Here is a 26,657-nt window from a genome sequence, read left to right on the forward strand (position 1 = left end):
ATGTTAGGTATGCAGAAAGAGAATGTATTTAAATGATAACTTTTTCTGATACCTGCTTAATTACACTTCCAGTTAAAGGAAAGGCTTGACAGTGTGATGCTTTTAGGATTTCAGAAAGAGGACGGAAGACAGCAGTGAGAGTTGTCAGGGCCCTGGGCACACCTTGTCTGCCCTGAGCAGCCTCACCTGGGGCCTCTGCCTGTGCCTACAGCCCGGGACCCATGTTTCAGCCCAGCCCTGAGCTTGCAGTCCCTGCCTCAGCTGTGACAGGAGTATAGCTGTGCGCCACCAGTCTGGCCTCTGGCCTCGTCTCCTGGATTGACCTTGGACCTCTGTTGTAGCCTTGTTTCCAGCCCTGTCTCTGGCCCCATCTGCTGCTGCTCCTGACTATACTCCATGGGTGGACCCTGGACCTAATTAATCTCCTCCACTTATGTGGGGCACTCTTAGTGGGCCCTGCTTTGCCCACCTTATTTACGTCTGTTGGGACTGCAGTCTGGTCCCTGAGAGCACCGCCTATGCTGTGATGACCCTGGGCTCCTGGCTCACATATACATATATATCTATATATATTTTGCCTTTACAAAGTTGTTACCTACTTATTTTTTCCCCCAATAAAATCTCTCAGACAAAAAAAAAACAACACTAAAACTTGCTTTGACTGTAGCTTGTTTGTTCTCTGAAAAAGCATATTGAGAAACACTTTCAGATGTGCACTTGGATAAGTGTTTGATAATTCTCTATTTTGCAGTTGCCTTTAGGCAGCAGAAATGGAAAAGCTCTGTCTCCACACAAGCAAAAATGCCTCCTTGTGATTTTGTACCTGAAAAATACGAAGTAAGTCATACGTATTACACTGAATTTAAGTAAGACTGCACTACTCCATCTGAGTGACAGGCTCATCTGCTATAAATAGTGTGTTAAATATGGTTATAAAATTTGCTAATTTGGGCAAAAAACAGTTTTGTTGCTCAGCATATAAACTATAGATGTACCAGCATATAAACTATAGATGTACCAGCATATAAACTATAGATGTACCTGTGTGACAATTCTGTAACTTATGGCTAAATTGTTGATTTGAAAAACTTTAAGGAAGCAGTAAGTGCAGGACAGCAGTCTTATGTCAAAAGCTGAGTTTCAGAGGTCTGTGGAACCCTTTATGTGCCAGAATTTGTTACAATTGTAGTTCTGTGAAAAACCACTCTAGACAGATGTGTAATATATATGATCCACTACAGCTTCATTAGTCTGGATCGTTAGAAAGTATAAACGGATACTGACCTTTGTATTCCATTTAGTCCTATCCGTATGAACATATGCAGAAGATTCGTGAACAAAATGTTTCTCCTTCACTGCGAATGTATTACAAGAAGCCATTGCTGCTGCATCAAGGACATATGCAGTGGTTGTTTGATTATGAAGGAAAAAGATACCTTGATCTCTTTGCTGGAATTGTCACTGTCAGTGTTGGTCACTGTCACCCGTAAGTTTGTTACTGTTTGATTTATCCTATAAAATATAGGAAGAGATACCTATGTTGGTTTTGTTCTTTGTTAGTCTGTGGCATTGCGAGCCTAAAACCAGAACATAATTCACTAAATGGTCATGTATGTCTTATATTAAGGTCCATTTCCACTACATTTTGCATAATTCATTAATTTTTGTCTTATTTGTTCATCCCTCTGGCAAATGTCTCAGTGTCTGCATTTTCAGAATTAATGATGGGTGGGTGTGTGCATGTATGTGTGCACATCTGTGTTGAACTGAGTTCCTTTGTCTCGCCTTGTGCTACATGCAGGAAGGTAACTATGGCTACCCAGAAACAGCTTGCTCGCCTGTGGCATACCACTAATATCTACATGCACCCGTCAATCCAAGAGTACGCTGAAAAGCTAACTTCTCTTCTTCCAGAGCCACTTAAGGTACTTTGTTTCTGACAGGAGCTGGTGAAAGGGGTGTCTGTTTCTAAGAAATATTTAATATAAAAATATTTATTAAATAAGGGCCACAATATCTGTGGGGAGAGAACCTGCATGGGGACTATAGACTGTCAGATAAAGAGAGCATAATGACCATCAAGGCCTTCTGTTTAGACCCAGATGTAGACAAGCATAACATCCCAAGCTCCTGTTCTGTTTGTTCTCTCCCTCCAGTTGCCACTGTGAAGGGTCATTGCCAGCTTAAAAATTACTGAAGGAACTACGAAGATGTTAACTATTATTATATGTAGCCAGTCTTAATTTGCTTGATCTCCTGAAAATTAACAGTGAAAAGTAATTGACAGTACTTTGTATAGGGAGGTTTACTGACATTCAAATAAATAAACACAGAAATGTCACATTTCACATGCCCAGAAACAATAAGAAAAATACTGTGTTTACTTTCAGGTAAAATAAACTGGTCATAAAATGAAATTGGGTTAGCAAAAGAGTGTGAAGCTATCACAATCTTCAAAATGAAAGAAGAGTTAAAAAAACCCTAAAAAATGTAAAGCATCTGCATAGTTTAAGCAGTGGAGAATCTCAATTACTTCTGAAAATTAACTTTAAAAGCAGTGACACTAGAATTTGAGCTGCTTTCAAACCTCAGCACTTGTATTCGGGATATCCCCTTTAATTCTCATTTGCTCCCAGTAAGCAAGCTCTGCTTACCTCTTCTGTTCCACAGTTGTGTCTGTGTATGCTGTAACACATGGGGATGCCCTACAGCCCTTTTACCTGTGTGAAGGTTATCTCTCTTCAGTCAGTCATGCTTAGTCTGACCCAGGCACTTTCATTTTTCTTTGAATCACTGTTCCACCTTAGGAAAGCCTGAAGACTCCAACTCTTAAAGATTTTCTGTATTCACTCTAAGTAGATCAGCTTGATTTTAGTTCTCATCTGTAGTGTATGGGCAACATTAAGTTTATTGCAGTGAAGTCACCTTATGGTGGTGATAGGTTATAGGTCCTAATGTTGTTAAGCGACATGATCGGATGCTGAACAAGATGATGGTAGTTGTGTGCTGTACTGATCCTAAGCATCCTCCCATAGGTGATTTATCTAACCAACAGCGGGTCAGAAGCCAATGATTTGGCTATGTTCATGGCAAGGCTATATACTCGTAACTTCGACATCATCTCTTTCAGGTAATGGTGATAGATCTTCACAAAACTCATGTGTGTGTGTGAGCAGTCTCTGTATGTCTAAACGAAGAAATAATAGAGAACTCTTTAACCCAATGTTTGCTGAGGAGAACACTGTAAAATTATTTTATTTGACAAAAAGGAGTAAAACAGGAGTTGAATATTTGATACAGTGCATTAGGACTAGTTTGCATACAACCTGCAATTTTTGCTTTTGTTACTTAGAAAAGGGTCTAGTCTCTGTGTCCAGGGTCTGCTTTGGTGGGTCTTCATTCAGGGCCAGAGCAACCTTTGGCAATTGCTACTTTCTTCCTTAGTTCCACTCCTGCAGTGCCCCCCTTTGTAAGGGTACAAAGGTGCCTCTGGAAAAGCAGTGCAGTGAACCACAGCAGCAAGCTGCTTTGTCTGAAGGCTAACCTGGCAGAAGGATTTTTTGTTTGGTTTGTTTTGCTGCCTTATTTTTTCTGCTAGATCCCTGAACCATAGTTCACTGCACAGGTACACAAACAGCTCATCTGGCTTAACGACAGAGGTGGTGCAAGGGTGAGTGCCATGTAAGCACCAGCATAAGCACTTCTCTTTACTGTGCATCCCAGGCAGCCTCAAATATTAGAATAAAAGGCCTTGCTATGAAGAGCTGTATTCTGTTATTCTGCTCAGCAGAACATTGGGTACCCACCTAGCTTGTATGTTCTCATTAATGAACTTTTGATTTGTGTATAAAACTGGCAGCAAACCACCATGTAGTTTAATGATTGGCAGCATCTGTTGGAGAGAGCAGCAGTTCCCAAGATTCAAAGAACAGAGATGTTTGCTCTGTAGGGCTCAGGTGCTACAGCAGAACTTCGCGAGGCACTGTCTGAATTGCTGTTCGTTCCAATCATTGTTCTCTTGTCCTTGCAAATATTACCTCACAGTTTTAACATTTGAAATTTCAGGAAACCAATGCAGATGGGCAGTCATGGGTCTTCCAAAACCAGAGCAAAGAACGGCAGTAGGAATCATTTGAGTGTAACAATGCACATTTTTCTCAATAATTTGTAGCTCAGACGTATGGCTTCTTGGAACTAATATTGCTACAGTCTCCTTTTGGAAATGAGTGATGTTCATGTACTTTGTTTGTTTGCGCAGAGGAGCGTACCATGGAGGCAGCCCTTACACCCTGGGACTGACGTCTATTGGTCTTTATAAACATGGTGTTGCCAATGGCTTTGGCTGTTCAACAGTGAGATTATTTTATTTTTTTTTTAAATAATGTGCGTAGCTAACAGTTTATTTTAGTATTTTGACAATTAGTATGTTTTCTGTCCCGAAAGTGCTTTATGGTTACTAACTGAACTGCAGTGTAGCTGCTTCTGCTGTGTAAGCACAAGAGACCAAGTCCCTGTTCCTTTTCTGTGTAGTTACTTGTGCTAATTTGAGTCAGGACAGCTATAACACGAGTGGTCTTGACTTACAGTGCTTTAGTCATGCTTGGTGCTTGCATGGAAGTCTATGTAAGATGCAAAATAACAATGCTCAGAACCCCTTTTCTCAAGTTTGTTTTGGCAAATCTGTGCAGAGCTGCTTTCAGCTGGTCTGAAGCACCTCATCCCCTGGAATGAAAAAAAAAACCCTATGTCTCTCATTTCAACAAGACAGGAGACATACTGTTAAGAAGATACATTGAGGATGACCAGCAGCATGTTATCTCTCTGCCCTTGAGCTGATGGAAATGACTTTCTGTCTGCTAGAAACTGTTATTGGCAGCTCTGATCTGTACTGGTGATAGCTCAGCCACAGCACTGGCTGTAGGAAGGCTGCTTTATATCAGACTCCCAACCTGGCTCAATAAATGAGTTGCCTGAAGTCACGCAGTGTTTCATCAGCAGTCAGGATTAGAAGGCTGGAGTTCCTAATTTCCAGCCTGTAATTACTCTACTAGATCTGCCTGCCTTCCTGTATTTTGCAGTTTTTTATCATACCTCAGATTATTGATGTGCTACCGGCAACTCTAAAAATGTTGCTATTACTCTTAGATAATCAAAACTGCTGATTAACTTAAAGAACAAAACAAAGGAAATCATCAACTGAGTGACTATTGGTGGAATAGTCAAAACTTGCTGTTTCCAAAACTTCTGTTTCTGTTCTACTGTTCCTTGAGGGCTACATTTGGTATTATTTCACAAGTGTTCTTCAGACAAGTCACTTGAACTAGTATGCCCTTTGACTCTAACAGACCTTTTTTAGGGTTTTTTTATTAGTTACCCCTAAGTATGATCAAAACATCTCTTAGAAAGGTGGTGTCAGATCTGTAGCTATTTCTCTTATGCTTGACAGACAATGTTACCGGATGTTTTTCGTGGTCCATGGGGAGGCAGCCATTGTAGAGATTCTCCAGTGCAAACTGTTCGAAAATGCAGCTGTTCAGAAGGTTGGTCAATGACAAAGTGTTTCGCTTTTAGATTAGAGCATACTAGAGGGCTGTGGAAATAGGTTATATTTACCTCCTCAAGAAAGGTAGACTTCTGGTTAGGATTTCCAAGGGCCATCAAAGAAAATACTGCAGAGAACCTCAGGCACGTACTTCCTACTGAGAAAAATCTTGGGCAGGTGACACCTCATATTCTCAGATTTTTTCTTAAAATCCAAGTCTTTGTTTTCGGCATTTTTCATGATCAACTCTGGAAGCTATGGAACTCAGTTTGGCATATCTGGAAGAACAGAAATGTTGACTGGTGTTTTCTGCTGTTTCTGAAGTTTGGACAGCTCTCCACCTTTTGTTTTGGAATAATATGAATAGTAAGGACAACCTGAAGCCAGTGATAGGCAAGAAGTCTTACATGAAGCAAAGCAGTCCATAAAATGTGAAAGCTTCTCTACTGCTCTCCTATTAACAGCAATTACAGTATTTTTTTGCCACTGTTTCAACAGGCACTCTTTAGCATTTTAATTCACACATATACGTAACAGAATGTTTTCTTTTTAGCTTTGCCCTCCCTAATGAATGGGAACATTAGCTGTACTAATTGCTCTGTTCTTTATTTTGGTGTAGACTGATTTGAAGCTGTATTCTCCAGAATCCTCATGCCTGTAATAACCTAACGATCCCTTATGTCTTATGCAGATGTTTATTAACCTCTGAGAAAGTCTCTGCTTATTCCTTCTGCTGATGTAGGTGATTCACAAACACTTTCTCTAACCTACAGCTTACTGACCTGTATAATGTCTTGTTGTCTGGCAGCTTTGCCTTGCTGTTTTGTAACTTAGAGTATACCCTTAGAGTATAAATGGTTTATGAGAAAATAAGGGACTCTCTCCTTTAATGTTTAGCCTTTTATTGTGTATTTTAGAGGTGATGTTTACCATGCAGTCAGATACTACTTGTTGCTTAGATGTGTAATTTCATGTTTTGAAGCTAGTTTTGTGTCATTTTAAGAAAATTCCCTTTAAACTGTTTCCCTTGTAAACAGGTGTATGTCATGCAAACGACCAGTACATTGAACAATTCAAAGATACTCTGAATACCTCCGTGCCAAAGTCAATCGCTGGATTTATTGCTGAACCAATTCAAGTAGGTAGTTTTCCATTTCTCAATTGTGATAGCATAAATAGTGTGAAACCCTCAAATCTGATATTCTTTAGCTACATCATAAACATACACTTCTGCTGATTTTTATTATTTTTTTTAATACCTTGAACGCCTTAAAAATTTGAAAGAATGGATGCACTTTCTTAAAATTTCAGCTTTTGTCACTGATTTCAATGGAGCTAGAATTTTGCTCATGAAGTTAAACAGAGAATCATGATTAAATATACACACTTCTGTATTTAAGTAGGGAGTATGGAGCATGCTATTGTTTGGTTTCTAGTACCTTCTTTCAAATTTCATATTGCTTTTGTCTTTGCTATTTCTGTAACTTTAACTCAATCCTCCTTCCACCTCTTCTCAGCCACGTTGTCCCCTATGTTTTTAGCAGCTGTCCAGCAAGAGGTGGCTACAGGATTCATTCACTTGGTTGTTTCACCCACGTTTCAGAACTGCTGTATATGTGGTTCTTAAGTAGGAAGAATGGAGAATATATCCCAGGAACAGTAAAAGAAGGAAAAAAAATGTGAGATGTGTGACCACAGGGAAAATTGGAGCTGTTCTGGTTTTGCTGTCTTCTAAGCCTTTACATACTTCAGTCTTAAGAAGCTGTTGCAGGCCAGGTGTAGAGTGGAATTTCTGATTCAAATGAAAACTGGCAAGGTGAACAGAAATTGACGAAAGAGTATTTTAACCAAAGAGGGCACATGAATTCTCTGGGTAACTTTGTCATCAACAACAGTTTCTGGGTTTCTCAGTGTGTAGGTTTTCAAGGTACTTGTTTTGGCAGTTTATCTTTAATTGATTCTGTCTTACAGTGATCCAGTTTACAGCACAGCCTCACAAACATTTATACCAGCACAACTAACGGAACAGCAGACTGCTCTGTGGAATGGGAGCGAGTGACCTGAGCAGGAACTTTTTGAAGCAGTTTCACTGCTGAAGCCAGAAACTTGAGACAACAGCCTTGCTATTACCTGAGGGCTGCTGGTATTTTTATACTGTAGGATAGTCACATAGTGGAACGCCTGTTTCCTTGTCTTTTCCTGAAGATGTTGTCTGTTTTGTCTTGGCAGGGTGTTAATGGAGCTGTTCAGTACCCAAGAAGTTTCTTAAAGGAAGCTTATCGGCTAGTACGGGAAAGAGGAGGTGTTTGTATTTCAGATGAAGTGAGTTTTTTTGACATAAGAGATCTGGAGTTTGGGGTACCTCTGAAAGTTGTCTTAAAAGAATCCAAGGAATGCAAACCAGAAGCCTGGAAATAATCTAAATGAAATGCTATACATTTTGTAGCTTAAGTTTAACACAGTGCGTCTTTTCAGGTACAGGAGCCCCCCAGTTTTTAATGTCTTGATTCTGCTGTGTGCTATTCTGATTTTAGACGCAGGAAATGTTAGTAGCAGACTTCAGTCCTTACCTTTTGGGAGCAAAATTTACACAAATATCCAGTTAATAAATGCCAGCTTTTGCAAGCTGTGATGTGAGGTGTGTCACAATAACAGTTGCTTTTATGAGTGTTGTTGCATACATAAACTCTAGAAGGGAGTTGATTGCTGTACCTCTGCCAATATATTTTATAAGCAGAATTTGCTTAGCTAAAGCTGTTCTGAAATAGTAGCAAACAATTCAAAGTGATGGTGATACGTACCTCAAACATTGCAGTAGTAGAAATCAGCAATCATGGAGTTGCAATTTTGAAATGTGGTAGGCAACTGCATTTCCTCTCACTTTTGAAATGGAACCTGCATCTCACCATACCTAAGATGTGGTGACATGTTATCTCCTTCACGTCCAAAAGGAAAACCTCATTGCAATACATGGTATTTTGTGCAAAGCCTTGTGAATAAGGATCCTAATACAAGTTGACTCCAGATGTAGTTGCAGTTTAATGCCAATCAGTAACAACAGAAAAACAACAAGAAGAAACCATATTGTAAAATGTGAGAAAGTGATGGGAATTTCTGTGGATTTTTCTTTTGAAAGGTACAGACAGGATTTGGACGGACAGGCAGCCATTTCTGGGGATTTCAAACACATGATGTAGTCCCTGACATTGTTACTTTGGCAAAAGGAATTGGTAATGGATTTCCAATGGCAGCTGTTGTTACAACAAAAGGTATAAGTGTTCTGTTCTGCTAAGGATTAAAATAGAGCAATTACAAAATATACTATACAATAATTACTTACTGGAGAGATGTGTGTTCAAACAGCTGAGCTTTATTAATAATCTTCGTCTCAATCTATCTTGTGACAAATGAATTGGATTCTCATTACTCAGTCATTTTGCCAAGTGCAAAGATTTATTTAAATACAGTTAGTTGTATAACTGAAGCAGTTATATGACCATATGAGTCATTGGTAGAGCTGGTAAGAGATCCTGAAAGTCCTCATTAAATTCATCATTTTACTAATCAATGTACTGTGAGTATGTAAGGCAGCATGTTAGCCAACTACTTGGTACGTACAAATGAATCTAGTGAAGAAAATTTGTAGATGTCTGTTTAAGGGGACAACTAACAGCATAGGCTAGAAGTGTGATTTTTAAAAAGTCTGGGTTTAGCATCTGCCAGACTCTATGGTCTTGGGAAATGGTCATATTTTGCACAGAATGCTTGCATTGTCTCCAGTAGAATCAGGGTTGAAGCACAGCGAACTTAACTGTTCAGTTTAAGCAGGTAAGTACTCTTACCAAACATAAGGCAACTGTCAGAGTAATCAGTGTTGTTCTTTTTCTTTTAGAGATTGCAAGTTCCTTGGCTCAAAACCTTCACTTTAATACATTTGGAGGAAGCCCTTTGGCCTGCGTAGTTGGAGCTGCAGTTCTTGATGTAGGCAGAATGTTAAATAAATTTATATATTCCACACTATGTGGGCAACTTTTTAAATAACTGTATAAAATGCATAAACATATGTATGTATTATGCATATGTGGCCAATGTGCCTTCTGTGTAGGAAACAATAAATTCCTGGTTAGTTCCATTGCAAAATTTTCATCCCTTTAGCATGAATAGGAGTCCTCTAATTATGTTTTCAGAATCTTCTTTCTTTGTTCCCCTTACATTCTTTACTTTGTTAATAAAAATGTAGGAAAGCAGTTTCTCAAAAGATTTAGCTAACTTTCATTGACTACGCAAATACTCAGCTAAACCAAATTTATTCTCTGGCACACATGCTTAACAGAATTGTTTTAACTCCACAGCTTTTACGTTTCGCCTAAGAAGCCTTAACAACCAGATAATTAAAATTATTTAAGGTCAGAATTCCATTTGGAAAAAAAAAACCCTCATGGAAAAGCCAATAAAAAAATCTGCAACATATTTCACCTATTATCTGGCATAAAATCAGTCAGTGGGCAGTAGGTCAGTCTTTAATTTGTCTTGATCATGTACAGGCCATTTTTCCTTTAATCTCACTTTATTACAGCAGACACTGTTTCTACTAATGTTATTTTCCTGAGTGTTTTGGGTTTTTTTTTAAGATATTTTATAAAATGGCTGATCATATAAATAAAAACACTTTGGAAAAAACAGTTTACAAATAACAAAGCCCAAACCCATGTTTTGGGTTTGTTTGGGTCTGAAGTAATGTGGAGCCTGGATCTGAAATAAGACCAAGAAGGTTGTCAGAGCCAGGAAGAATGAAATGGAGTTGAAAGAGAAGGAAAAAAAAAAAAAAAAAAAAAAAAAAAAAGAAAAGAAAAACAAGAAGCACTCACTTTAACTCCTGTAATGGTATTTTTTATTTTTTTCATGTGAATGTTCTTAATGCAAATATTAAGTTCATAACACGGTTTGTGTGTGTCAGTGCTGATAGCTGCTTGCATGTGAGAACTTCCACTAAGGAAAGCAGAGTAAGGAACAAAAAAAAAGATTGTGATTAAAAAGCATGGTGTCAGTAAATCTAATTAAAACACTCAAGTTGTTTCGTAAAAGGCTGCCCAGTATGCATAGGTGTGTCTTGTAAAATTATATGCTTCTCCTGATACTGGAGAAAGAATTAAAGTATTTCTGGTAGGATTTTAAAAATAATTCTGCTGATCAGGTATTTTTTCAATTACAACTATATGTGAATTACTGGATTGTATTTATGGAATAAGTAAAATACGAAAAATGCCACAGCAACATCAAAATATTACGTTCAATTGGACTCTGATGCCATTAGAGGATTGTAAGAGAAGATAAATGTAAGGACAGAGGTAATGAAGGGACACAGTCTGCTAGGAAGAGAGATAAACATAATGTGTCATCAAGCTAAATGGGGATTAACCAACTGTATTGGAAGCTTTTCCTGCAACACTGTCGTTGTACCTCATTTTAACCAGGCTATTGAAGAAGATCGTCTACAAAAAAACAGTGAGGATGTGGGAACATACATGCTACTGGAGTTGGCTAAACTACGGGATAAATTTGAGATTGTTGGAGATGTCCGTGGCAAGGGACTTATGATCGGAGTAGAAATGGTGACAGATAAGGTTAGTGATTTACTTTATTCCTTTCGGTTTACAGTGCCATTGAAAGTTTTATCACATTTTATTTCTGTTGAAATAACAGGAAGATTTTCTATAAAAAAACCAGTGAAGTGAGAAAACATTGCTCTGGCTTAAAATGAGCCAGAACATTCCAGCATTTAAAATATTTCACAAGCTTTGAGTAAACAGTGACTTGTGTACCTTAATTGCATAAACACGTCTTAGAAAGCAGATCAATTGTGCAGCTAATGTTTTCAGCCAGAGATCAGGCTGGGATTTATTGGAGAGACAGGAATATACATCTTTTTCATAGAACTAATTTAGAATATCTGTGTCAAGTTTAATGTTCATTTTCTTTAGGATAGTCGCCGCCCTCTTCCTAAAAAGGTCAGATCTGGGAGGACTGTAAAGACATGGGGGTTCTGATTGGCCGAGGAGGACTCTACAGTCAGGTACTGACCCTGATACATAAAGCTTATTTTCTCTCCTCATGAACTACATCCCATTTCCCTCAAGCTAAATTAACTTTAGTAAATAAACTAAAAAACCTATACTCTTAGGAACTAGCTGTGTTTAATTTTGCTTAATTTACAAATTGTGCTGGAGCTGTTTGTTTCTTTTCAAGCATGCTGAACTAGCTCTAAGCTTTCAGTTTTCCTTTGGAGGGACAACCTCCCCTAGAAAAGAAATGTACTATACTGGTGTAAATTAGATCAGCAATATGTGGGTCTGATAAATCTTTGCTACTGTTGAGGTTATCACCTGACCTGTCAGCTTAGAACAAGTATAATTTTGCTAGTTTTTTCATTCTGGAGAGCTGGTAACATTTGACCTGGATGGTAATTAAAAAAAAAAAAAAAAGAAAAAAAAAAAGGTCATCAGTAGGAAGTTCAGCAATGTAGCAGTGAGAATTGCATGTGAATGGCCATCAGCCCACACCAATTGAAGATGCACCGTGCTACACCCAGGGCACTGTGTCACCAGCTTCTTACAGCATGTGAGTTAACAACAGAGAATTGCCTGCCAGCTGGTCAGGTCAGCGAAGCCCCCTGACAGAGAGGAAGCAGCTTCCGTATGCGACAGATGAAGGATGGCTAAAATAAATAGGATGCCACATCTGTCACCTCATCAGTTCTCCCACAAGTCACAGACCAGAGCATGGGTAACAGGCTGCAGCTCAGAGTGTAGTAAAATCTGATTCTGTCTCGGGAGACTGCTGTCTATCTGTGAGTGGTCGCTTCAGTTGGGGCTGTAGCAAAGGACCATTATTCCACTCTTGCTGCATAAAGTCCTGTGATAGGATGACAGAATAAAATTAAGCTGAAAGTCTAAGATTCTTACGGAAGTTAAATACTCTTGGAAACATAATAATATAGATCACCTATAAGAGCCTAATTTCTTGACAAGTTAAACTGTGCGTATATCCCTTCCTGATCACCATGCATTCAGGCTATGGTGCCCTAACTGATACTTAACATTTATTGATTATTTTTTTAATACATTCTCTTAGAAGCCTTAAAAAAAGCGCCTATGATATAACAGCAAATCAGCTGGCACAATGCAAGAGGTTACCACCGTCAATAGATATTACTTTTCCCTGTGGTGAAGCTGCCAGAAAAGAAGACGCCTTTCTGAGTACAAACCCATCTAAGGTTCTATACCAGCTTTATCTGGAATAACAGAACTGCAAACACGATGCACTCTAGTTAGGTCTGTTTTGGGGGCAGTCGCTTTGTCGCAGGGGTGGAGCAGGGAGTGGGATGCAGTCAAGTCCAAAACTGCCCCACTTCAGAGTGTGTTTATCAGAAGCCTCAGTCCCTGCTCTACTGTTCTCCTGTAATACTATTTTTCACGCTTTTGGTTAGATTTTTTTTGGGCAGAAGGTGAGTGCTGACCTAGATGGGCTGCTAGAAAATGTATGCTTTCTATACAATTTTAAGGATTTTTTTCTTCTCTCTTCTCAGACATTTAGAATTAAACCTCCTATGTGCATTACTAAAAAGGATGTCGACTTTGCTGTGGAAGTATTTCATACTGCTTTACAGAGACACATGGAAAAAGCACCTGCAAAATAGACTTGATTTGTTCTCTTGCATGAGGTGCACACAGAACCCAGACTCTGCAATAATCTACATAAGAAAATCAAATACTTGTTCAGTATCATAAGAGCAGTCTGACAGATCTAGTGTTTAATAATGCATACGCTCTCATCTGTTTTGTAAACATACAGTTCAGTTCTACAGTGGTGTCATGGATTAGCTGCACACCTATTCTAGCCTTAGCATAAAAAAACCTGATGGGATTAACTGGGTATCAGATGGAGAGGCAGATACGTATTCATCTTTGATCTATGAAAGTCATAACAATACTAGTAATTTTTAGAAAGAGTGACAGCAAATCAGTAAAGTTGGCTTGGGTGAGTACATAGTGTTTGGACTTTGTAGCGTCTGCAGTGCCCTGGGGGTGGTACCATGGAGTGCCTCCTGCTGCTCTGGCCCCAGTCCTTCATTCCGCAGCATTTACCGTTTGCTCTTAAGTGTGCTTTCACGGCAGCACGGCATGCTGCCAAACGGCTGAGTGCTGGCCTGCGGTGGGGCTGGTGCAGAGCTGGCTGGGACCAGCGTGGGGTGGTCCCCGCTGCTCCTGCCCCCACCCGTTACCAAAACCTTGCCGTTTATACCCGATACATACAAGCATTTGTAAAACACACATATGGTAAAGTATTTGTTTTTATTTAAATAAGAAAAAAAAAAGTAAAAAACCAATGGTGCAGAGTTAAGTCTCTGTAGTCAATCTCCGGCTGAGAACCACCATGAGCAGAACATAACTGAAGGTTTCAGACAGAGTTAAAACTCTTTACTCTTACTACCAGGATACACTGTGATTAGAGCATAAAAAAACTCTGTGTGCACACGAAGTTGAAAAGTTTCTAATTACAGTAATTATTTTTATCATGGGGCTCTAATCCAGTCATCATCGTCTCCAAAATATGCTTTTCTTTTCCTCCTGCTGCTTTTGGGATTGCACAGCACACACATTAGTCATTTAGCAAAGATGCAAACTCTGGCTGGTGAAATAAGATACACATTTTTTTCTTCCATAATCACTTTTTTAATGTTTTAGTGAATTTCCTCCTTTGGTTTCCAACCAAAAAAAAAATGGCATTGTGGATGGTCAGCAAGAACTGTGCATTTATCATTTTGCTTTTGTTCAAATTTTGAGTAATTCCTTGACCCAATAAAGGTACCATGTCGACTTGGGAAAGGAGAGTATTCTGCCATTTTGTGTGATGAGCTGAAACTTTAGAGAAACTTGCTTAATGCAAGATCGGTGAGTGCTTCTGGAAAATTACACTCTAGGAGTTTCCTAAACAACATATTACAGCCCTTGCTGCACATGGCCTTCTCCAACCGCATTGACAATTCCTGTGTAAAATCCACTTCCACTGCAAAATCAGGTGTTTGTTATCCCACCTTTTTTTTTTTTGCTTTATAGTGCTACTCAAGGTCACATAGATTATGTAAACAGAGATGCAATACCAATTCCCATGTTGTTTTCCAATAGAAATCAGAAGAAATTAATTTGTCATTCATTATTTCTCCCTTCACTTATTCCAGCAAGACTCTTCTGTAAGACTTTTTTTTTTCCCAAATACCTGGCATCGAGGTAGATGTACAAAACCAACAGGAATTGTCAAAACTAATTAACCAGCTTTGTCATCTTACTCTTTACCTTCTGTCTGCTGCTTACTGTAATTAAGTAATGTGAAAGGCAGAAGAAAAGTCTGTGTTTTTCCATGTCTTGGTGATGTTTGATCTTTAAAAGATGATCAAAGCAGCACAGGCCACTCTATTGGCTACACTCACCCTGAGATAAGCCCTCTCAAAAGAAAAGCAGCAACACAAGTGTTAAAATAATTTATTATTTCCTCCGTGCAAGTTTCTACAGTAGAGTAGCTTTGACTTACTATTTCCCTACCACCACTGTGAAAGCTGCTGAGATGGTAGGTTCGAGCCCATCATTACAGGCTGATAAAACCAAAGGACAGCACAGATTCCTTCACGAGATAATATTCCTTTTGTGCCATCTTCCTTCTTTTTCAAAATTAGGACTCTGAACACAGGCAAGGTGCATCTTTCAGTTTTGGGAGAGTTTTCACGTACGATTCTGAAGACTGTCACTGTAACAAAGTTCTATCTGTTCTTACGTTTCTCTTTTTTGTTTCTGGTGTTTACACCTCCATTTACAGCTGGTGCTTGTGTTGCTTTTGCATGTCCTGTGGCTTTTAGATGCTCAAACAGTTTATTTCGGGATGGAAATGCACAGTTGCAGGTTACACAATGGATGGGAACTTCATTCTACAATGAGGGAAAAAACAAAATGCTTTACATATGTAATGAATATAATACACCAATTTGTTGCATGCAGTATCTCTTAGACAATGAAATGTGAATAAGCTGTTTGTTTCTATGACAGATATTCCATTACTGATTAACAATATATATACTTGTGATTTTTTTTAATATAACTTTTTGAAATTTCAGAGTACTATGTAGAACCAAGAACAAGAATAGAAGCCTTGCAAATCTAATTCAAGATAAAGAATACTTTTGATCTCACCTGACTATATCTACACAATACTTTAGCCTCTGAGATTTAGTGAATTTAATGTGTATCTTATTAAAAGACTTTGCTCTTTCTGGGAAGCATCAATATCGGGAAAGATGCAAATGGTACTGCCTGTCACCTGCCTGATGACAGCAGCTCTGTCTTCAGTTGTTTAATTCATTGGGTTTGAACTGCCTTAGGTACAGAGCTTTAGCAACTCTATCAGAACTGAAATTTAGTTCTGCTCTTCTCTGCAAGGACAAGAGCTGATGTTCCAGTCTCCTAGCATCTAATGAAATCACAGGGATAGAAATACCTGTGATACTAAAAAATAAGCCAAAAAAACCCTGCAACAGAGTTTGTGGAATGGAGGTGATCAATCAACCAACCTTGTTTGTAATAACATGACCACCAGCTTTTAAATAGCATAAGTAACTTGACATACCGTTGTTGGCTGCTCTGACGATGCCTTCGCAGGTTTTTTTGCATCCTTGGCTTTTTTCCCTTTAGGCTTAGTACTGCTGATAAGCAAAGAGAAAAGAAGATCAGTGCACAGGAACGCTCAACATTTAAGAGCTTCTGATGGTTTCCAATCATCAATGTCTCTGCTGCTTCCCACTGTTCTTCGTTCACACAACACAATGCAAGTGCTTCCAGCAAAAAAATAAAGCCATTTAATTTACACAATCAATTGTTGATCTCAAGATTCAGCTAGACAATTTATCTATACTGATAAGTGATGTGGCAGGGATCTGCGGTCAAACATCACTTCCAAAGTAGATCCCAGCACTCCTTGTTTAGTATCGTATTTATTCGACTTTGACTTAGTGGAGCATCCCCCAGTTCACGCTGGTGAGTAAATCTAGACTTGTTTGACAGTATCAAACATGACATGGAATGACACAGTGATGGCAATATTGCAAGTCAGCACACCTTTTCGCTTCAGTTTTTGCTTCATTGACTTGGCTGACATCTTCTGTAGCGCTTGCGTCCTCTGACACAGCATGTCTTTGGCCATCATTTACCAACTCCTCTGCTGAGCCACTGTCCTTGTCCACGCAGGGCACCTCCTTTTGTTCAACTGTCTCTTCATCAGCACTTTTATCAAAAGAGTCCTCATAAGTCTATCCAAACAGGAGAAATTCAAGTTAACTACTTTAGGTTCATTAGTGATTATGTTCATAGTATTATACCTCATTTACCTCAAACATGGGTGGGTGGGGAGAACACAAAGCCACGGACCCTCTTTAATTTTACTGTGTGTTTCAGTGAGATTGTAATAGGTAAAACCTTAGTTCTCCTGTTTTGAAAGATGAGGCCACCTGTGATGAAGGGAAGAAATACCAATAAAACAGCCTCTAGAACTACAGAAGAGGACAATGAAGGTAGTTCTTAATTATACTCAGGGATCACTCTGTTGTGGCTACCACTTCACATTATAAAACAGAGGTTTTGCTTGTAACTTTGCAAAATGTTAATTATTTAAAGTTTTCTGTGCCAGACACCTGCGTTAGGACACTTGGGCCAAAATAACTGAGCTGACTGAAGCTAGACAGACATGTTGTGTTTTCCCCCCCTAACATTATAAACACTGGCAGCCTTTCCCACATACCAGAAGACAGATTAGCCTCAATATATTCAGTTTGGCAAAAGATCAACCCTGAGCCCATCAGAAACAAACCAGCTCAGCTCCCAAAAGGAGGGTAACGAATTTGACCTAACACTACAATGCAACTCCATCACCTCTAGCATCTTTTGCAGAGTCTCAGCTACCTGAAAAAACCTCAGCTAATCTATCTACTGTCAGGAAAACAAAACAAAACCCATAGCAATTTCCTACGATCTGTAAAGCTTGGTAGAGGACAGAGGTTATGTTTCCAGAAGAATCTCTCTGAGCAAGGTTCCAGCTCATGCTGTGCAAGAGCGGCACCTACTGTCTGGGTTGCAGACCTCGAAATCAAACTGATGGAAGAGAGACGCAGTGCCACATGCAACCTGTCCAGTGAGAATGAGACCTTCTGATTTCAAACTGAGGAGGCAAGAGCTGGACAGGAGCCTGATGGTCTGCACAGAAACAAGAAGGTCAAGCCAACAGTGACTTGGACTATGCAATACGAGTCAAAGAGAAGCAAGGAAAATATGGTTGCTCGAAGGTCTCAAGACCCTTTTCTTGAGGCTGAGAGATAATGATGGTGTGGGAAAGAGCAGAGAATGTGAACACATAGTAAGAGACTAGAGGGATTAGGTTGGGGAAGACAGAAGACCATCTTGGGAAAGGATGGAAGGGGCAGGACCTTGTACAGATAGCTCACTGGGACAAGGCTAGGACTGAGGTGCTAAGTAGAGGTAAGACTTGAAAAGGATCAAGCTTGAGGAAGGCAGACAGAAGAGTCTGCTCACTATAATGCTCCTGCCACTCAAGCTTGCAGGTCTTGAATTCCACCTTGCTGTCAGCACAGAATGGTTATACCACACAAAGACTCAGATTCTGGAGCACAAACAGGTTGGTGTTAGTCATGTTTACAATCCAACCGAAAGGTGTAGCAGATGTGTTCATTCCAACAACTACAGTGTCAGTAGGATGCCAATGATGCCTTACTTTTTCTTCCCCCATGTTAGAGATAAACAAACAACACATTACACCAACTCTAGCGACCAAAGCAGAAAACGACCACCGAATAACCGAGCTGCTAATGCACTAAGGGCATCGCTGGTCATTCTGATCAATTCCTTGTATTATCCCTATCTGCCCATTTCCATCTGTTTTCCTTGCGCTTCAGACTGTAGCCTTTTTAGAGCCAGCACCACATTTATTAGGATCTGCACAAACAGAATGAAGTGAGGTCTTTGAGATTATTATAATAAAATATGATTACAATAAGTGTAATAAAAATTATTTTGTAGTCAAAGAAGAATTAAGAATATCTGAAAACAGTCTTCAAGTTCGGTAGAGTTTCAAGTTCTCTCTTAATTTTTGGGACAAAAGTTAAGTTAGGAGATAACAAAACTGGGTTGTAAAGTACCCTGAATATCATTATATGACTACATACCATCATTGTTTTCTGTTTCTTCCTCTGCTTCTTTGAGAGTCTGTAAAGATAAGAATTTAAAATTACCATTTTTCAGGAAAAAACACAAATAAGTACCATTGCAAAAAGGTACCAAGTTATATTTTTGCTTATTTTCTTAACAGGATATTAGGGAGACAGTAGCCACAAACAGAAAATTACTCATGCCCGAAATGAAAAGAGCAGTTCTCCTGAACTACTCGTTGCATGTAGTAAAAAGTTTATTCTGCTCAGACTCAACTTGTAGATACTAGTGAGATAGTTGGTATCATGCTTTGGCCATTGTACAACTTACTTCATGATTCTAATTTGAAGCACAGTCATTTTCTAGTTATGCCAGCATCCAACTGACAAAAAGTACTAAATCAATAAACACTGACCCTGTCTAAGTTCCCCTGTTTGAAAAATAACAATCACTACTTTTCCTTAACATGTGACTTTAAGAAGCAGAGAAAATATAAGACTATTATCCTACTAACATTTGATTCCAGTCATACTAGTGCATGCCTTTTACTGGAACTCTGATGCTAAGAAATATTTTAAATTGCACAATACCGTGAGATTCAGCACAATTATAAATCATCAGAAACTCCCTCTGAGGCCCTCAAAGACTTATTATATCATTAGTTACAATAGAATTAAAAACAACTTAGAGTACTTCTGCTTGGGCATGTCTTCTGTTTCTTCCTCCTCTTTGGTATGTATTCCGTTTGCATCATCCAAAGACACAGGAAACTTCCCTTCTTCTTCTTCCAGTTGCTGTCGTAACAGTGCTACCATCTCTCGATGCTTCTTTGATTTTTCATGATTTTTCATGCTGTGAAGGTCAGCAGATCATTACTGCAGGTAGCTCTGAGCAAACATTGTTATACTGACATAATTAATAACAGACCCATTATCCACCACTAGTAAGTATGGAGAATTCTGCCCTGACAATGTCTCTACTGGAAAGATGACACTGACCATTATGTGAAGTCAAAAAGTCTTTAAAACACATTTTTTAAAAAGTTAAAACCTAACACCCCCACCCCCAAATCCCCAACCACAAGCACTTACGCTTTCTCAGTTTTTAACAATTTGTCACAAGCAGGGCAGTACAGACCATCAACAAATTCAGCTTCTTCAGTCTCATCATTCAGTTTGTCTGAAGAGATCAGTGGGGATCAGAGAGACAAAGTCAGATGAGCAATTTTTTAGTAAGCTGCGCTTAAAGCCCCAGCAAATAGTCGCAACACTGACAATCAACTTCTTTAGTATTACTGACATGCAGACAGATCAAGACCATCTCACCAAATCATACATTAGCATAAATTAACAGCTGTAGCTTGATGTCTTCTCATGTTCAATGGAGAAAACCAGAGAGGGCCAGACTCTAGCCTCTAGCATGCCTCAGCTGAAGGCAGGGAGTTGCACTACCATCAGAACTGTGAATCTGGGGCTTTAAGTGCAGTGAGACAATACTCAGGCTGCAGCGACACACTATAGATCACACTGCCCGACACCCCATACCTTCAACGCCTTTTGTCTCCTGTTCTTCTAATTCATCACCATCTGATCCATCTCCAAATTCCTTTTCATATTGTGCCTCCATCTCTTGCAACTCTCTCTCAAGATCTGACATAGTTATCCAGCTCTGCTCTTTATACTGCTCAGCAAGCCTTTAAGTAGAATAATACAGTAACTTCTACATTACGTCCATGAGATGGGAATTACAGAAAGTGTTATTTCAAAGATAACTTGTTCTTCTCTAGTCTTTTAGGAGGAAAGTCCCAAACATATTGCGATAGAGTAAACAATTGTTTGTAGAGCCTGGAAAACCGAGCAGTTAATTTGTGATGTCAGTGGGCACATCTATGCTGCAATTAAAGAGGTACTAACATACGTGGATCCTGCTTGAATTTCAGGCAGTAAATGCTATGCAGCATAGTCAGTATTAAGCAGACAGCAGGAAAGTCAGCTCAATACTCAAAGCAGTACAGCTTCTTTTACTTGATGCAAAAGCCACAAGCACATTATCCCTTGACTCTGTGCTATGGGAATGTACCAGCTCAGTTTTCCAAATCTACGTGAGTCCCAAGTTATGAAACAGTGCACCACAGTACAGCTGAATTTTGCTCCAGCTGGTTCCCGGACTCAGAATTATCTAGCAATTTGTCAGTACATGCATAATTCTGCTTCACTCTCCCTTCAGAAAAAAAAAAAAACAAAACCACCATAATATATTTCATATATATTTTAGTTATTATTATACAATTTTAATCAATATGCAATTATTTTGCAAGTGCAGTCTTGTTAAGTATTTAAGCTACTTCCTCCCATTTTCAGGCAAAAAACTCTTCTATTTGGAAGAATAAATTATGCTTACTCTTGGGAGATTGCCTCTTCCTTCTACTTAACTTGGGGAAAAATAAAAGCATCAAAAAAATGCATTTAGTTCAATGAAAGAGTCCTTTCCAAAGGCTTAAAAGGAAAAGCAAATCTAAGTTCATTTTCCCTCACTTTCTTTTTAGCAGGTACAGTTCCAAGGCAGATGAAGCTAGTCTAAGTCCAGGTTGTCATAGTCCCTTTCTCCCTCATTTCCCAACATTGATTCTTTTTTCTATTAAATCTTACTTCCCCAGGTAATTAGAAGGACGCTGGATTCTGTGCTACTACATCCACTTACCTGCAGCACACAGATAACTATTCCCTGATTATCTTGGATCTTTACATGTCAATACAATGCAAAGAGACTCAAGTTTCAAAAAGCTCAGACTTGAGACCAAAACTAATACATGAAATTTTCAAGGAAGTTTAAAAGAGCAAGTGGAGCTACTATCAGAATCTCACTCTATATGGTATCCTCATGGATAGTTTTTCAAAGTTTAAAATAAAACATTCGTTCCACATTTACATACTTGGCTTGTTTGAGCTTCTGCTGCCTCCGAAATTCCTCCGCTTTCCTAGTTTTTTCTGCATTTTGTTCTTCTACGAGTTTTCTGTGAGCCTGTACTCTTTTATCCCTTTTACGAATAAAGGCGACTAGCTGGCGGACCAGTTCATTCCTCTCTTTCCTTGCTTTATCTCTCGTTTTCTTGTTCTCTTTTTCCATAGCTCGTTTCTCCCAGCGGTTTGAGGCTTGTCGTGTGTCATATTCTTCTTTCCAAGCAAAGTTTTTCTGAGTACAGAAACTCTGCCAATATGCATAGAAAGGGTGGACTACCTGCAAGAAAAAAAAATTTAAACAAGCCACTCGTTTAGAAGGGGGACAAAAAGAATACCCAATAATTCAGGACTTCTATAGCCGTTTCGTGTCTTGTACACAGGCCAGTTTTTCCCCAGAGTACCAAGAAATCACATGAAGGTTTAAAGAAACCTCTAATGTCATCCTTAAAATCTCAAACCACGCCAAATCAACAACTTGTCTAAACTATTCCAAACTGCAATTTCTAAAAAATATTCCCTTGCAGGGTTAAATTGCGCTCATGCTAGTGCCCAGTTACTTTGCTTTGCTGTACCTTTCCTGTCAAACGGAAAAGCACAATCAGAATCAGATATGCTGTCCACAAGCAGGTATATACACATATTGCCTAAAAACCGCCATACCAAATTTTACCAAAGGTCAGCCGTACATCTCCAACAGCAGCCAACAACCAGCATAAAAAGAGCAATAAACCAAACACATGTACATAATACCATTTTTTCCCCAGCATATTCTCTCTGCTTCCAGACCAAGAGAGAAAATAATAGCCCTGATGGATTTCTGCTTCATAAATTTGTTCAGTATTTGTTAACTCATGTAAATTCTTGGCATATACAAGATCTTTCAGCTGTAACTGGCACAGTTTAACACAGGGCTACATGAAGATGCACTTACTCTGGTTTTGTTATAAAATTATGTGATTACAAGGATGCCCTCTAGCTCTCACATTAAAAGAAACAGTAAATGATCTTTGTTTATTCTCATTCTTTTACTATTAACAAGTAAGTGCTGGATTAATAGAATGGCATAATTATTTTTGTACTCTCTATTCCTCTCCAAGTAATTATTAACCTTCTGCATTTTGTATATTCATAAAATAAGACATGCCTAAACTTTCCTACATTACTTGCCCCATTAAGCTGCCTTTTTACTACTTACTCTTACATGCACTACTGTTTGTATTTTAGAATACCTCACAGAAGTATTTAACCTAACAGTTTAGTATCTCTTCTTTTAGTATCTCCTCTTCTCCTCCTACTGCCATTGGCATTCAAACAGACTACAACTATCAACACCTCAATGGCCTATCTACATGCAAAGGTTCATGGCTGCAGCCTCTGGCAGGGAAGTCACTACAATTTTTCTCTGCTACCACAAAACCCCAGCTCTATAACCACCAATAAATATTCATATTTAATCCAATAACCTAAGTGAGATTAGACTCCCTGTCTCAGATTTCTACTTCATAAGGGGATATCTTCTGTGCAAAAAGGATGCAGGGCCATCAGCTGATGACAGGGATCATCCTCGCCTTCACCAGCTGTATAAGCTAAGCCTTCCCTCCTCCTCAGCAGCTACCTGAAATACAAGCACATCTCTGACATTCTCCAGAAGACTGTATAGCAGCTCTTGCTCAACTCCCAGGTGGATTTTGTTCTGCCTGCTACTTATACTTGGAGCTGATTGCTTTTGTTTCTGCATCTAGTTGACCTACAAGTCTTCTCTTCCCACAAAGTCTTGTGAAGTCACAAACTTAAGAATATCTTCCCTGGCTGTCTGGCATTGATCAAGCCGCCTCTCAAGCTTCTTGTGAACTAACTCAGTAGACTGAACCAGAGAGCATTCACATGACAGACTTTGAAGTCTCTGTAGAGTTTTTGTAGCTCCCTTCTAAAACCCTTTTCCCACAATACTCCCACTGAGTAGAGAAGTGGGCACTGCAACGCTGGAATCTTCTGACTGTAATCTCTTTGTCTGAATATAAAATAACAGGGATAATGACTTTCCTTTAACTGAGGATATTTCCCATGAAATACCCCTATGTATCTCTTAAAAAAAAAAAAAAAAAGGTGAGAGTTCTGATTCCAGAACAGCATGACAATGGAGACATCAAAGCATGCTGGTGCTAGAATTCCAGCCATTTTTGCAGTTATTAACTGACAGCATAAAAGCTCCTTTGGGTCTATAATCATATCTATGCCACGGCCTCAAAACAAGCAGCTTCCAAAAGATGTCTCAAAGTAACTCCATTAAGAGATTGATTTTAGCAGTTTCAGATTAAGCCATCCTGTCATTTTATCTGACATTCGAACACCCATTCTGACACTTCTTAGTTTGATTTGTAACTTTGTTTCCAACTCCAGCCAAGTTTTGTACCATGGAAATTACTCGTTTTCAAGGTACACATCAATTTAAATTTGGTTTTGATAGAACAACAAATTGTTGGCAAACCAGACACAAGAATTCTTGTGTCACATATTTTCATATTCATTCACATATTTTCTTTTCTCGCTTCCCAAAGGAAAGCATGTGGCATTTTAGAAATTAGATCCTACTGCAGAGCTACTGTAGATGGCAAGAGTATCATAGTAGGAGCGCACGTTGCAGGTCAACCTCCGCATCTTCCAATTCCTATAGGCTGTGTTATGCAGGAAGTGCTATGTGATTTTCCTAAATGAGGAAACACACTACATGTAAGTTTCCTCATCACAACTGATTGTTTGCCCTGTGAAGTGTTTGTGTGACAACTTACACTAAAAGCCTGGCTAATAATATAGTCCAACAGGAAATACCAATTTTAATTCACCTAAATATTATGAATCAGAACACAAGCACTTCCTTTACAGTAATGCCCTACAGTAGTAAAAAGACAGTAGATATATGGGTTTGTATTCACCTCAGAAGTCAGCAAGAGCCTCTCCTTTGATTTCAGTGTGGGACAAAACAATGACTTAACCGTGTTACTTTCAGTTCAGATTTACACTTGCTCTTACCGTATCATAGTCACTTTGGGAATATCCAAACATAGGGAATTCCTCAGTATCTTCCTGGGTCATATACTCCATCTCTTCTTTTGCAATCTTTTCAAAAACTTGTCGATAGACTGTAAAGAATCCCTAAAATTAAAATAAAAAAGAAATTCTGATTCGTTTTGTGTGGCTCAATAACAAATGTACAAATGCTCAACTACAGTAGCGTATTTTAGAGAAATACTACAATTCTGCAACAGCAACTCAAAATCAGGGTAAAGATCTTGTAAGCTCTTGCTCTAGATAGCAACACCGTTCTGTTTAATAAAGTTCCCATTCTCTCTTGTTCCTTTTATTTCCATCTCCTTCGTGTAGCCTCTCTCTCACACATGAAGCTCTTAAATTCAAATCTAAACCAAAAAAGTTTCGGTATGCTGGGGATACTGATACATTTCTGGTTACAGAGGACCAAGTTTTGAGGAAGTTCCAAATACAGAATTCCTTATTGAGTATCCTAACTATCTCTTTACTTTTTAAACTAAGATGTCACTAATGTAATCCTACTATAGTAAACCAAACACAGGTAAGGATTTTCTCTGGCAGAGGTTCTTCTAATCACCTAGAGCTTTTTAAGTTACAACAAATGTCTTAAAATCTAACAGGGAATTTAATTACAGGAAGCACACTTCCCCAGGCACTGTTACTATATTGCTTTTCTTTAGCCTGAAGCATTCTAGCTTGTTAAAAGATATTTCTGAATAAACAGATGGTATTGCAAAGCATTGGAACGTTTCACTATATAACATACATAAATAATATACACACGCTCTGCAGTTGTACGGTATAATTGGAAATCATGGAAATCATAAGTGATTTGTTGGACAATATGCAGGAATTAAGGCTTGCCTAAACATCCAGCATAAGTTTTGTCTTAGAAAGATCTGTGTAAGCATTACTACCTGCGCTCAACAATTCTATGCATAGCTTTTCAACACAAAGCAAATGCTGACACTTTTCATGAAATCTAAGTTGATTCATTAAAGATGAATTAATGCATTACCTTTTCATCATCTCCGTATCCAGAGTAACAGCTAACAGTGAAATAGCGCAGCAGATCTAAACTATCATCTTGGTACTCTCCATCAACTCCTCCTTTCAGCAGAGCCTCCCTGTGATTATCATACCTAGCAAAAATTCACAATATCAAGGATGTAGAGACACAGAACACTCTCCAGCGCTGGTAAACAGTACATGTATCACCTCAACATATAGCTTAGCTCAGTGTCTGGAATTTATGTCTCATATGCAAAGTCTTTAGAGACAAAAAAGACAGGCTCAGTAAATACTTTCTCTTGACTTTTAGTTTACTTACTAGTACTTTATCTGCAACGTCTATAGCAGCAATTTCTTAACAGGAAGGTAGCAAACACATTTAAGCAAGATGCTTCAGTAAGCCTTCAGCAATGGGTAGGGCATTATTTAAATCATCCAATACTTACACACACACACACGAACCCCAAAATCATACATTAACATACAAAAATTGAAAAATGGTACTTTCAAGGAAGACAAACTTACTACAGGTGGTTTTGCCCGCAGCCCATTTCAAAAACAAGTCACACAGAACACATGAAGTAGCAATCTCTTGGAAAGAGACGTGTGTGCATGTTTCACCTCAGGACTGTTACAGAAACACGACACTGCATGTACGCCAACAAGGCTGACCGTCTTCAGCCACCAATATCATATTAAACCCCTGCACGCACTCAGCGCCGTGCTCGCTCTTCCCCCGTGAGGCAGGCAGGGCCGTGACCGGAGGGATACCTGTGCTAACCTCTGCAAGCTGCCTCCTGCTCTGGGAAGAAGAGATGGAGAGCAGCACCGGCG

General features: G+C 39.0%; 2 protein-coding genes across 2 annotated transcripts; one reads left to right on the forward strand and one right to left on the reverse strand.

Annotated features, from left to right (window-relative positions):
* On the forward strand, positions 1 to 13,238 carry AGXT2 (alanine--glyoxylate aminotransferase 2). The gene is given in 15 exon segments (XM_009894716.1): positions 1 to 7; positions 752 to 837; positions 1,302 to 1,486; positions 1,802 to 1,925; positions 3,036 to 3,130; positions 4,259 to 4,352; positions 5,447 to 5,540; positions 6,580 to 6,680; positions 7,772 to 7,864; positions 8,679 to 8,811; positions 9,435 to 9,523; positions 11,017 to 11,166; positions 11,524 to 11,548; positions 11,551 to 11,615; positions 13,128 to 13,238. Coding segments are annotated over 15 exon segments (1,452 nt in total).
* A 2,118-nt stretch (positions 13,239 to 15,356) lies between these two features.
* DNAJC21 (DnaJ (Hsp40) homolog, subfamily C, member 21) lies at positions 15,357 to 26,476 on the reverse strand. Its single transcript, XM_009894717.1, has 11 exons — positions 26,445 to 26,476; positions 25,831 to 25,954; positions 24,795 to 24,917; positions 21,737 to 22,041; positions 20,349 to 20,497; positions 19,896 to 19,983; positions 19,498 to 19,656; positions 18,822 to 18,861; positions 16,705 to 16,895; positions 16,217 to 16,292; positions 15,357 to 15,521 (listed from the first exon to the last, which is right to left on the reverse strand). The coding sequence occupies exons 1-11, from the start codon at positions 26,474 to 26,476 to the stop codon at positions 15,357 to 15,359; spliced, it is 1,452 nt and encodes a 483-aa protein (XP_009893019.1).
* Between the last annotated feature and the right edge of the window lie 181 nt (positions 26,477 to 26,657).

This window comes from Charadrius vociferus, unplaced genomic scaffold, assembly GCF_000708025.1.
Source record: "Charadrius vociferus isolate BGI_N301 unplaced genomic scaffold, ASM70802v2 scaffold450, whole genome shotgun sequence".
In the NCBI taxonomy this organism is placed as follows: domain Eukaryota; kingdom Metazoa; phylum Chordata; class Aves; order Charadriiformes; family Charadriidae; genus Charadrius; species Charadrius vociferus.